The sequence below is a fragment of the Marmota monax genome, unplaced genomic scaffold (assembly GCF_021218885.2).
Source record: "Marmota monax isolate L192 unplaced genomic scaffold, Marmota_monax_Labrador192_F-V1.1 WCK01_AAM20220418_F8-fsc00068, whole genome shotgun sequence".
Taxonomy (NCBI): Eukaryota; Metazoa; Chordata; class Mammalia; order Rodentia; family Sciuridae; genus Marmota; species Marmota monax.
In genome coordinates, this window is record NW_026692352.1 from 3,408,226 (window position 1) to 3,420,413 (window position 12,188).

The 12,188-nt window shown below is 47.5% G+C and overlaps 1 protein-coding gene across 17 annotated transcripts in view; it reads right to left on the bottom strand.

The window, feature by feature from the left end:
* The window catches only part of Arap1 (ArfGAP with RhoGAP domain, ankyrin repeat and PH domain 1), a 63,254-nt gene that overhangs the window by 33,574 nt on the left and 17,492 nt on the right, over window positions 1-12,188 (bottom strand). For 9 of the 17 annotated variants that reach the window (XR_009226584.1, XR_009226585.1, XM_046441879.2 and 6 more), the window contains one exon: window positions 5,157-5,709. Coding sequence is in view for 12 of the 17 variants with exons in the window: in XM_046441872.2 (XP_046297828.1) it covers window positions 5,157-5,709 (553 nt within the window). In the remaining 5 variants the exon portion in view is untranslated. Of the gene's footprint in view, window positions 1-1,810; window positions 2,201-5,156; window positions 5,710-8,771; window positions 8,880-12,096; window positions 12,161-12,188 lie in introns of those variants that run through there. The other 8 variants (XM_046441875.2, XM_046441878.2, XM_046441877.2 and 5 more) reach the window with 6 other exon arrangements.

The window sequence follows — 12,188 nt, forward strand, 5'->3', positions numbered from 1 at the left end:
CACTGTTCCTTCACTTGGAATACCCTTTCCTGTCTGGCCAAATTCCTACTCTTCCTTCAAAAGGCACACCGCACAATTCTCCCCTTCCACTGTGGGCCTCCCCTCACACTTCAGGCCAGTGCAGGGCCTCCTTGGGGCTCCCCCAGTCACCATGCTTCCTATCACACAGCATGTCTGTCTATGCTGCTCACTGAAATGACCTCAGCGGACCAAATACTCTGTCTATACTCCAGCCTGGAAGCAGGAACTTGTCCCTAAGATACCACGTGGGCCTTGAAAGAACCCAGGCCAATCCCAGCCCCCCAGACTCTCACCAGCAGGGCTGCAAGGTGAGGCCAGGCCCAGAGATCTGGGGACATCTGTGTCTTTCCCTGGTCTCCCCTACCCATGGGGACAAACTTTCCCAGTTGCCCACTTCCTCATTCGTGCCCTGGCCTCCTCAGCAGCCCAAGCTTTAATCCTATGCCTCTTGCTTCCTCCACGGCTGCTCTGTCCTTCTGGGCATGGTGACACATGCCTGTAATCCCTGCTCCACAGGCCAAGCCCTCTAGCACTCCCACAGCACTCACTTCTGCTCAGGCTGCAGCATACAAAGCCCCTCCTGGAGTCTCCCTTGCCAGAATGGACATCTGTAGCCTGCCTCTCCTGGGGCCAATCCTTTCCCTGCCTCCAGTATCCAACAAAGGGGGCTTAGTGAATGTGTACTGAATGACCACTGCCCTGCCCTGCCCACATCCCAGTCACAGAAAGGTCTGCCCACCAAGCGCCAGAGCCCAACGTACAGCCAAGGCACTTCTCTTGAGGACAAGCCTACTACTTGCTATGCATAGTGTGCCAGGTTTCTGCTGGGGGCTTTTTACATTTAATGATCAGAAATCATCACCTCTATGGTGCTCAGAACATGCCTCTTCCCTCCTCTAAGTGCACAGGCCTACTGGGGCCTCAGTGGCACTCCCACTGCCAGGCCTATGTGGAGCTCCCCACAAGCCAGCCCTGCTGCTGTGGACAGGAGGCAGCAGAGGCCTATTGCCAAGGCAGCTCTGTGTACTTCTCAGGCCTGGCCCTGTGCTGGCTCCTGAGGGCAGGAAGGGGATGAAGTTCAGCCCCCAGGGAACTCACAGACTATAGCTCACAGAACTCCACCACCATCCCGGCTGCCCAGGTTAGAGGCTACTCTATGTCCCCAGTGACCAGAGAGCTGCTGAGTTCAGTAGAGATCCACAGTCATGCGGGCAGCACTCCACAGGCACCCACCACACTAGAGTCCTGGACAGGAGAGGGTGGAAATACACAAACAATGTGCCAGCCCTCTGCACACCTCCCTACCATGCTGGACTGGAGGTGGGGGTTCAGAAAAATGCAACCTTGAGGGGAACAGTAAGTTAAGGCAACCTAAGTCTCCCCAAGGGAATTGCCAGAGGGGTGCTGAGAGCTAGGAGTGGACACCAGAACTGAGTAGGTGGGCACCAGGGCCCTACAGAGCAGAGACCCCACAGGGGAACAGTGAGGCAGAGTCTGAGAAAGGCCCAAAATAGACACCATGGGCTCTTAGTGGGCCCAAGAAAAAGGTTATGGGGAGACAGAGACATGGAAAGCCCAGGGGAGAAGGAGAAGAGAGGGGGAAAATAGAAGAAGTGGAGAAACTGATAGAAGATAGGAAATTCTAAAAGCCAACAGAGAAGGGGGAGCAGAGCACCCTAGAAAATCTGGCCTGGGGGTAATAGCCAACCAGACAGACAGACAGGGACTCCCGGGCCCTTAGGCTCCCTCCCATCCACCCGACAGCCCAGCCAGGCTGCTCCTTGCTCACCCTCAGAGGCCCGCTGGGTCCTGGGCCCAAGGACTCCAAGGCTCCAACCAGGCAGGCTCAGTGTGTGCTCAAGTGTCGTGTCCTGCCCAAACAAGCCTGTGTCAGCCTGGGCTGGCCTCACAGACTGCCTGGGCCCTTTTCCCAGGTGTGTCTGCGGCTGGGTTCCCTTGGAGATGTTGGAGCCCAAGAGTCTCTCTGTGCCTGTGATTTGTCTCTGAGTATTTATAAATCGCTTCTCTGAGTGTGTATATTTCTGAGTTTACCTGTGAATCTGTCTGGGAGAATGAGTGTGTGTGTGTTTGTGTATGTGCATCCAGCTCTGGTCTCCCCAGCTTCCTGCTCTCTGCCTCCCCCACCCCCTGAAGCCCGGGCCAACACACACACTTCCTGAAAACACTGACTGAGAGAGGAAAGTCACCCAGAATCCCCTGGGGCAGACACTTCCTCCCCGCCCCCTTGCCCCCACCCCCAAGCTAAGATGGGACAACCAGCAGTGTCTGCTGGTCTTGTGAGGTCTTACAGGATGGACGCCCAGGAAGCCCCGGCCTTGGCTGGCCCCTGCAGTAGCCTCTCCCACTTCCTACGCTCATGAGAAACCCCAGAGAGGCTGAGAAAGAAGTTCTTCAAAGGGAACAGGTTCTGCCCCAGCAACAAGTGATCAGTCTTCAGGAAGACCGGGGATTGGCTGGGTGAAGGCAGTTAGAGCAAAGGAGGGAGACCTTGCAGTATGACTCCAGCTAACAGCTGCCCCCTCCAGGCAAATATTTCCTTTCTCAGAGGTATCTCCAGGCATCCAAATACCAGAGAGGGAAACTGAGGCTAAGAGCAAGCTGGGAGGGGCTCTCTGGAGTGACCCTCATGTCCCTGATCAGAAATGACCCCTATAGAGACCAGCAGAGTAGAAGAGAGGGACCAAGGGAAAGGAGGAGGTGAGGAAAAGGGGAAATACTGGGGAATGATATTTACCAAGTTATGTTGTTATATCATGCGCATGAACAAAATAACAAATCCCACTATTAAATATAACTATAGTGCACCAGTGAAAAATATGGAAAAAATTTAAATGTCTTTGGTAGGGAAAAAAAAAGAAAGAAAGGAAGCAGTGATCTCTCTGTGACTCTCAGGGAAGCTCAGAGTTCACATCTATAAAAAGGAGCTGATGGGCTGGGGCTGTAGCTCTCAGTGGTAGCACGCTTGCCTAGCATGCATGAAGCACTGGGTTCAATCCTCAGCACCACATAAAAATAAATAAATTAAATAAAAGTATTTTTTTAAAAAAGGAGCTTGGAGACCAGGAGGCAAGGTTGAATCCTTGCTTCCCCTCTGCTTGGCTGGGTGAATATGGACAAGTGTCTTAGCATCTCTAGATGCTAGAGGAAGGAGGGTAAGCAGGATGAGTCCTCTTAGGTGTCCAAGGATTTGGGACATTTGGGGGTCCAGGTATGACAGGAGCACAAGTTCAGCAAGTTCTCCACCAGAGGTTTAAATAATGGTAAAGAATGCAGACTCTGGGGGTGAAGTGGGTCCACTGAGGCCAGGCAGAATGGTGAGCCTGGCTCTGAAGAGTCCCCAGCCTTACCAGGCCAAGAAGGAGAGACAACTCTTGCTTGCTTGCTGATTTGCCTACATGTTGGTCTCTGGCTGAGGATCTTACCCCAGCCTATTCCACCCAGTGGCCTCCTCTGTGCTGTCTCCCTTCCCAACGCATGTGAGGTGACACAGGTTGGGGAGAAGGGATTTGGGGTGGTGAGCCCAGGACCGTTTAACTCTGTGTCCTTTTTTGAAATTTTTTTTAGTTGCAGTTGGACACAATACTTTTATTTTATTTATGTTTATGTGGTGCTGAGGATCGAACCCAGCAGTTCACATCTCTACCACTGAACCACAATCCCAGCCCCTCAGTGTCTTGACAATAGTTAGTTGAAGGACAAAAATTACTCCTGCATACAGAAGAATGGCCAATAGAGGGCACAATTGCACCAGGAAATTCCCATCTAGGCTGTGAGCCAGGCTGCTGGGAGATTCTAGTTCCCAGTTGTGTGAACCTAGGAGAGGCACAAACCTTTTTTGTGCTTCCACCATCCAAACTTCATACCACCACAGACCTGGTTTGACCTTCAAGACCCCCTGACTTAATGCTCCTCTCTGGGTTGGGAGAACCTCCCTGACCTTCCTCCCAGAATAATACATTTGACATGGATCCAAACAGTGCCTCCCATACCTTGTTCTGAGCCATAATGTCCCTGCTTAAAACTAGGAAACAAATCCCTCAGAAGGCTTGTTGCAGGGATCAGTGAAATCATGTATACAAAATGCCCCACACAGCATCCAGCAATAACCAGGACCAGTAGACTGCATATCCCTTCCTCCTCTAAGAAATCTTCCTAGTTTAGCCTGACTTGAACCAAGCACTCCAACAAATCCCCCCTCCGAACACAAACCTAAACCTCTTGGGGAGGCTCCCTCCTGGCTGGGCACCCAAGCAAATGGTAGGAAAGAAGGTGTATGTGAAGGAGACAGTATAGAATGTCCACAGAAGCAGAAGGAACCCAAGAAAAGGGGGATCAGGGGTCATGGAGTAAACAGTTCGGAAGAGGAAGGAGGGTAAGCAGGATGAGTCCTCTTAGGTGTCCAAGGATTTGGGACATTTGGGGGGTCCAGGTATGACAGGAGCACAAGCACAGTTCCCACCCTACCCTAGGATCCCAGGCTTTCCATTTTCTCCACACATTACCTCCTTGTGACAGAACATGCCCCGAGTCCCCACAGTATCTCATACTATCCAGGTCCTTTGCTGAATTCAGACTTTCTCCTGAATTTACTTCTACTTCTGGATCCCAAATCTGTCCCTAGGAGCACCCAGTCACCTGAGACAGAAAACTAGAAGTTGTCGCGGCTCCCCCTGCCCTCGCTGCTCACATCCAGGCAGCCACAAGTCCTGGCCCTTCAAGATTCATCTTCACTTTCTAACAGGTGCATCAGCAGAGCCTGATGCACCTGGGACCTCACCTGATCTTGTGACCACTCACTCACCTCCCAGCCTCCCCCCAAGCTCCCTAATAAGCAGCCAGAATCATGCTCCAGGCCCTCAAATTTCATCCTATCATTTTGCTGAAAACCTGTCTGGCATCCCGGCCTGGCCTTCACAGCACTATCCCCAAGCCTCACCCACCAACCCAGCCACACTATCGTTGGGGGAACCTGGAGCACTTTCCTCCTCTGAGCTTTGCACAGGCTGTTCCCTCCAACTGAAGTGCCTTTCTACCCGTGTGAAGGCCATGAACTCCACACCTACGGTCCAGAATCCTCTGCCTATGTTCCACCCACATGAATGGCACCCACTCACCTCACCAGCAGGCGGGGGGCTCCTGTGCGAGGAGGCACTGGAGGAATGCTCAGCTCCACCAAATGTCGCTTGGCAGGCAATGGGGGCAGCACAGGGTCTGGGGCAGCTGCGGATGGGGTGGCAAAGCAGGCCGGCGGAAGGCAGCTCTTGCGGGGTGGGATGGGCGGGGCAGCAGGTGGCACCTCATCCTGCCCAGCTGTGGGCAGTGACTCAGGTGGAGTGGTGGACACGGGCGGTGAACGGAAGACGTGGCGCTTCATGGGCACAGGTCGTGGTGTAGGGCGGGGTGCAGGAGCTGGAGGTGCATGGGCACGGAGCAGGCCAGCCAAGATGCGGCGGCGGTGTCCCGGGAGTAGCATGCCCATGTCCATCAGGCGGGCATCGCTGAGGCCTTGGCACTCAGTGGCCCACACCAGTCCGTGCTGCTCAAAGAGCCCAGTATACTGCTCCAGGTGCAGCGCCCGCAGCCACTCAGCCACTGACAAGGCAGCGTCCCCGCCCTCCGCCATGGTTCCTGCCAGCAGAGGCCCAGCCAGGAGGGTTCGAACCAGACCTGGGATAGACAAGCACAGGTCAGAGACATGGTGGCCCAGAGCAGTTCCCCTAATCAGCATCCCTCTGTGTTCCTTCATGGCCAATGTCACTCTTTTTCTTTTTTCTTTTTTTTTTAAGTTTTTAAAAAATATATATTTTTTTAGTTATAGTTGGACACAATACCTTTATTTTATTTATTTATTTTTATGTGGTGCTGAGGATCGAACTCAGGGCCTCACACATGCTAGGCAAGTGCTCTACCACTCAGCCACAACCCCAGCCCCCAATGCCACTCTTTCTCTTTTTTAAAAAAATATTTTGTTTTAGTTGTAGTTGGACACAATACCTTTATTTTATTTTTTTATGTGGTGCTGAGGATGGAACCCAGCACCCTGCAGGTACTAGGTGAGCACTCTACTGCTGAGCCACATCCCCAACCCCCCCAATGCTACTCTTAATCCTCAAAAGACAAGATCCCAAAGGCCAATTCCAAATATTAGAATCCCCAAAGATCAAAATCCCTAAAGTCTAAAATCCCCAAAATTACAATCCCAAAATATTAAAACTGTAAATGTTGAGATTTTAAAAGCCAAAATTCCAAAACCCCCTCATGCCATGGGTTCAAGTTCAATCCTTAAGCTTCCTCCCCTGTGCCCCATGTGTCAGGCAAAGCCAAGTACTGGCAGTTCCCAAACACGTAGGCTTTTCCCTCTACCTAAGTCACCCCCCATCACACTGTCCCTGGGGCCTCCTAGCACTCTGACCACATCTTCTCTAGGAAATCTTCCATCACCTCCAAAGTTGGCATCACACCCATGCCCATATGCAGCCTGGGCCACTCTTCAAGACTGGCCAATGGCATGTCTGATGCTGTACAGGGTACCCCCTCCCCAATGCCCTCAGCAAGAGCCAGGCCAGGGACCAAGTCCCTCTAAGGTAAGTCCCCAGTTGAGGGCCAAGCCCAGGGGCTTAGCCAACATGTGTGGAATTGAAAGGCACTACTGATGGTCCCTCTGCATGCCCAGTGTGGGGACAGAGCCTCACCTCCCTCCACCTCATCTCCAGTGCCCACAGAGGAAGTGGAATGCTCCAGAAGACAAGTCAACCAGATCACACAGCCTCTGGGTTCCTGAACCCCTAAGTCCCCTTTTCCTGCCAAGGAAGGGGAAGGACATTCATTCATTTGTTCATTAAATACAGCCTTGCAGGGAGCAGTGGCACACACCTGTAATCCCAGCAGTTTGTGAGGCTGAGTCAGGAGGATCGCAAGTTCAAAGCCAGCCTCAGCAAGGGTGAGGTGCTTAGCAACTCACTGAGACCTTGTCTCTAAATAGAATACAAAATAGGGATGGAGATGTGGCTCAGTGGTTGAGAGCCCCTCAGTTCAATCCCTGGTACCAAAACAAACAAACAAACAAACAAACAAAAAAAGCCTCACACTTGTCAATGGGGACTTGGGTTCCACATCCCTGCACTCAAGAGCTCCTGGCTTGGTGGGAGTACAGAGATGATTAACAGATCAAAAGTCATCCAATCATCCCCAGACACTAAAGAGGCACACCATGAAACTTGACATTCACCTCTTAAACAACACCTGACTAAAATAGCAACAGACAAACTCCTTAAATAAAATCTAACACTTTACTTCATGGAAAAGCAACAGAAGAGACCCATTACAGTTTTGGATGAGACCAGAGTATCCACTTCATTATTAGTATTATTATTATTGCTCTAGATGTTCTAGACAACAAAAATGAACAAAGGTATAAAAATTAGGAAGGAAAAAAAACTATCATTAATTGAGAATAATATAAACTTTTGAAAGCCCAAGCAGTTCAACTAATAAAATATTATAAATAAGAATTTAGTTAGCTAGAGTTGTGGCTCAGTGGCAGAGCACTTGCCTAGCACGTGTGAGGCCCTGGGTTCGATCCTCAGCACCACATAAAAATAAATAAATAAAATAAAGATATTGTGTCCAACTACAGCTAAAAAAAATAAAAGAATTTAGTTAGGTGAGTTCAAAATCAATATTTCTAAGCAATAACCAGTAGAATTTAGGATAAAATTAGATAGAATTTAGGATAAAAGAATCCATTTACAGTAGGATCACAAAACATAAAACACCAAGAATAAACTTCGTAATAAATATACATGGTCTGGGGGATAGCTCAGTGATAGGGCACTTGCCTACCACGTGCCAGGCCCTGGGTTCAATCCCAGTACTTGGGAGAAAAAAAAAAATCTCACTGGGCACAGTGGTTCATACCTGTAATCCCAACAATCAGGAGGCTGAGACAAGAGGATTGCCAGCTCAAGGCCAATCTGGACAATTTGGCAAGACTCTGTTCTTAACATAAAAATCAAAAGGAGCTGAGGATGCAGCTCAATGATAGAGCATCACTGGGTTGAATCCCAGTACAAAAGGAAGGAAGAAAGGACAGACAGACTAACACAGTAGGGAAAGAAAAGAGAAATAAACAAGGTCTACATGAAGAAAAAATGTAGTGTTCTTGAGAGACAAAAAAAGGGAGGAAAAAAGACTAAGACAAATGAGAAGACATAATAAGTTCTGGACAGAAACATCACAAAGGTATTAAGTCTCTTTAATTTATAAATACACACAATTCTACTCAGTGTGTACACAGAAATTCCTTTTAAACTAGACAAATGGATTTGAAAATTCATGTGGAAAAATAAAAAAGCAGGAAGACCCAGGAAAGCTTTGGAAGCAGGTAGAAATCTGCCCCATCACATATTAAAACATACCACAGAGTCACAATAATTAAAACAGTATATGCTAGCAGCTTAGGAACAAACTGATTAATTAATCAGAACAAAAGCTCAAGAGGAGATGGAAGAACTGGTACACAATGAAAGGAGAATCTCAAACTAGTGGGGGAAAGGGGTTATTAAGTTGTTGGGACAGCTGCAGAGAAATCTAGAAAAAAACTAAGGTGTTCCCCTCTGTGAAGCCCTGTTCTGTTTTTGTTTGCCTCACACCTTACAACTAGATAAGTCACAAATGGATCAAAGATTTCAATATAAAAAAATAAAACCATGGAAGGATTGAAAAATCACCTTAGAGCAGGGCATGGTGGTATACCCCTGTAATCCCAGCAGCTCCAGAGGCTGAGGCAGGAGGATCACGAGTTCAAGGCCAGCCTCAGCGATTTAGTGAGACCCTGTCTTAAAATAAAAAATAAAAAGGGCTGGGGATGTGGCTCAGAGGTTAAGTCCCCCCTGGGTTCAATCTCTGATACCAAAGGGGCGTAAAAAACCCCTTAGGTAAAAATATTTTGGAAAAGATATAAGCCCAGAAGGTATGCAGAGAAGCCTGGAACATTCACCTACTGTCACAGGCCATATAGTAATGCTCCCATCAGTGATGGATCACATAGATGACAAGAGGCCCAGAAGACTATAATGGAGCTGAGAAATTCCTATCACCTCGTGGCATCGTAGCCAAACTATATTCCTCTGGGGTCTGTGGTGATGTCGGTTTAAACAGGCCTCCTGTGTTGCCTGTCATATAAAAGTACAGCCCACACATACTTGATAATGATAATAAATGACTATGGTATTGGTTTATGTGTTTACTACTCTCTATTTTTTATTCTTATTTTAGAGTATATTCCTACTTATAAAAGAAGTGTATTATAAAACAGAATGCCAGCTCACCTGGCAGCAGGCTCATACATCTTGTGTTTACTGCAAATTTCCTGATAGCATCGAGGCTGCATGGAGTGACTGAACCAGACCTTCTAGGTCTGAGTTACTATACTCAGTGATGTTCACACAATGACAAAATTGCCAATGATGCATTTTTTAGAAATGTATCCCCACTGTTGAGCATTGTGTGACACTGTAGAAAAAAATAAACATGCCAACATGGTGGAGACACCATATGCAAAGCAAGAGGTAAATGAGGACCTAGAGGACATCTCACATCCTACTCATTTCAAACAAAAATCTAGTAGAAAAACGGGCAAAGAATATTGACATCAGGAGAAAGAGAGAAGGCTGGGAGGATAGGAGATGGGCCCCTGGGTAGCAACTTCCTGGGCAGTACAGCACCAACAGCACCTGCAGATATTTCCTAAGAAACTTACAAAAAGGCTATTTTTAAACTAGGACCTGTGTCACTGGGGTCCATGCCTCTCCAAAGAAGGAAAAATCCAGCTAGGTGCCATGGCACACACCTGTAATCCCAGCGGCTTAGGAGGCTGAGACAGAAGGATTGCAAGTTCAACGCCAGCCTCAGCAATGGCAAGATGCTAAACAACTCAGTGAGACCCTGCCTCTAAATAAAATACAAAATAGGGCTGGGGATGTGGCTCAGTGGTCGAGTGTCCCTGAGTTCAATTCCTGGTATCCAAAAAAAAAGAAGGAAAAATTCCTGCTTGATATTTTGATTGGACTAAAGGCTGCATGAACACCATGAGGTATTCATGGTATTCATGAGGTATTCATGGTATTCAAGCAGCATTGGGCAAGGGGCTGACTTCCTTAAACCTATATAAAGCCCTAGACAAAAGCCACTCTTGAGCATCCCTCTCTTAGGACCCCTCCCTCTTCAGCAGTTCTGCTTTCTATTACTCTAATAAATCCTGATGCTTTACTCTCACCCTTTGTTGTGCATGGATTTTACTCTTCAAATTCATGAGATAAAAAACCCAAACCCATGCTCTGTGTTACAAAATGACAGAGACAAGCACAGAAAGGAAAATGTAAATGGCCTTTAAACATATGACAAGAAACTTAACAAAATACAAACATCAAATATAGTACAATGCTACTTTCCACCTATGAGAATATCAAAGAAAAAATATTTAAAAATACACAGCCCTGGTAATGGGGTGGGGCTACTCCTGCCTGGCTGGTGGCTGTGCCTCTAAGGAAAGCCATGCCACAGTAACTACAAGATCCTGAGCTGGAAAGCCACTGTCCTTTGGCCCAGATACCCTGGGTCAAAGTACAGACACTTACTGTACAGGTTTACGGGAACACATCTGCAATGACGGAGGTAGATAGTTATTGGCTACAGCACTGTGTATAATAACAAAAGACTGGAAATAACCAAAATGTCCAACAATTGTAGAATGGTTAACTAGATTATGGGGCAGTCTTCTGAGAGGCCCTAAAAAGGAGGAAACTCCTTACACATGGGCACAGAATGACCTCCAAGATATGCTGTTAAGTAAAGAAAGAAAAGTGCAGGACAGTTTCAAAACATTCTGGTTTTTTGTGTGAAATAAACAAAAAGAGAGAGTGGCTCAGCACGCATGCACAGCAAAATATATGAAGAGCCTCTGCAGAGGCCCAGGGGGTCCAGCAACACTGGCTACCACTCTCCTCAGAGGTGGAAAACAGAGCTGAGAGGACAAGAGGGAACGGAGGCAGATGAGAGCTCATGGGTCTGACGCTTACACAATCCAGATGCCCTTTGGGGTAAAAAGAACACAAGAATATCTCACTTTTGCAAATTCACAAAAACACAGGACCCATGTGTCCACATTGTTCAGGCCCCCTCTTTGGATCCTAGAAGGACCCCTGAATGTCAAATTCCACCTTTCCTGGAAATCTGCCTCTGACAGGAGGAACACTTTTCACTTTACTTAGTCTATCACCTAAATTTTGAACTCTCTGAATTTTAAAAATAAGAATAAGAATATAATGGATACTTGGGAGAGCCAAAGGAAGTTATAAACACAAACATTCCATGTTCTTGGATACAGTGGCTCCTAAAATTATAAAGACATCAGTTCTCCCGGGGTTAAGCTATAACTTGAATATAATTTCCCAACTGAAATTACCAAATGGAATTGGTTTAGACCAACAGGTTCTAAAGTTCATATAAATTAATATTAAAGATTTATTGTTAAGTGGAAAAGTAAGGTGCAGGACAGAGTTATATAACAACTGAGTTTTAAAAAAGAAATATATACATGTGTACACACACACACACACACACACAAATATATAATAGAATACTCTGGATAGATACACAAGAAACTGGCTTTGGGGAGAGAATTGACAGTTGGGAAGACAGGAGACACTACACCCTTCTATATTTTTAAAATTTTGTACCATTTAAAAACTAAACAAGGAAAGTTTTAAAAAGATAATGTGATAATCATCAATAAAGCCTGGGAATGAAAAAGAAACCAAAACTCACCAGGCAAGAAGGGAAATCAAGTCAGCTTATGCTTCCCAGTCTAGCCTGCTGGAGCCTGCCCTGTCCCTCCTCTCGGAACCCTGGAGGAGGCTCTTAGCAAGCCCTCAGGGCCTCACCTTCTGCCTGCAATACTGGTTCTCAAAATGGAAAGTCCCAGCCTCCCTAGCTCAGGGTTTGGGCTTAGCCTGAGAACTCAGCCCAGCTCCATCCTCCCAGTTCCTCACTCACCGGCTGATCCTCCCAGAAGCCACAGCTACTCCAAAGGGCTCCTCATGGTGGCCTGATGTGGAAGCTGCAAGGACAGAGATGGGGGAGAAAGT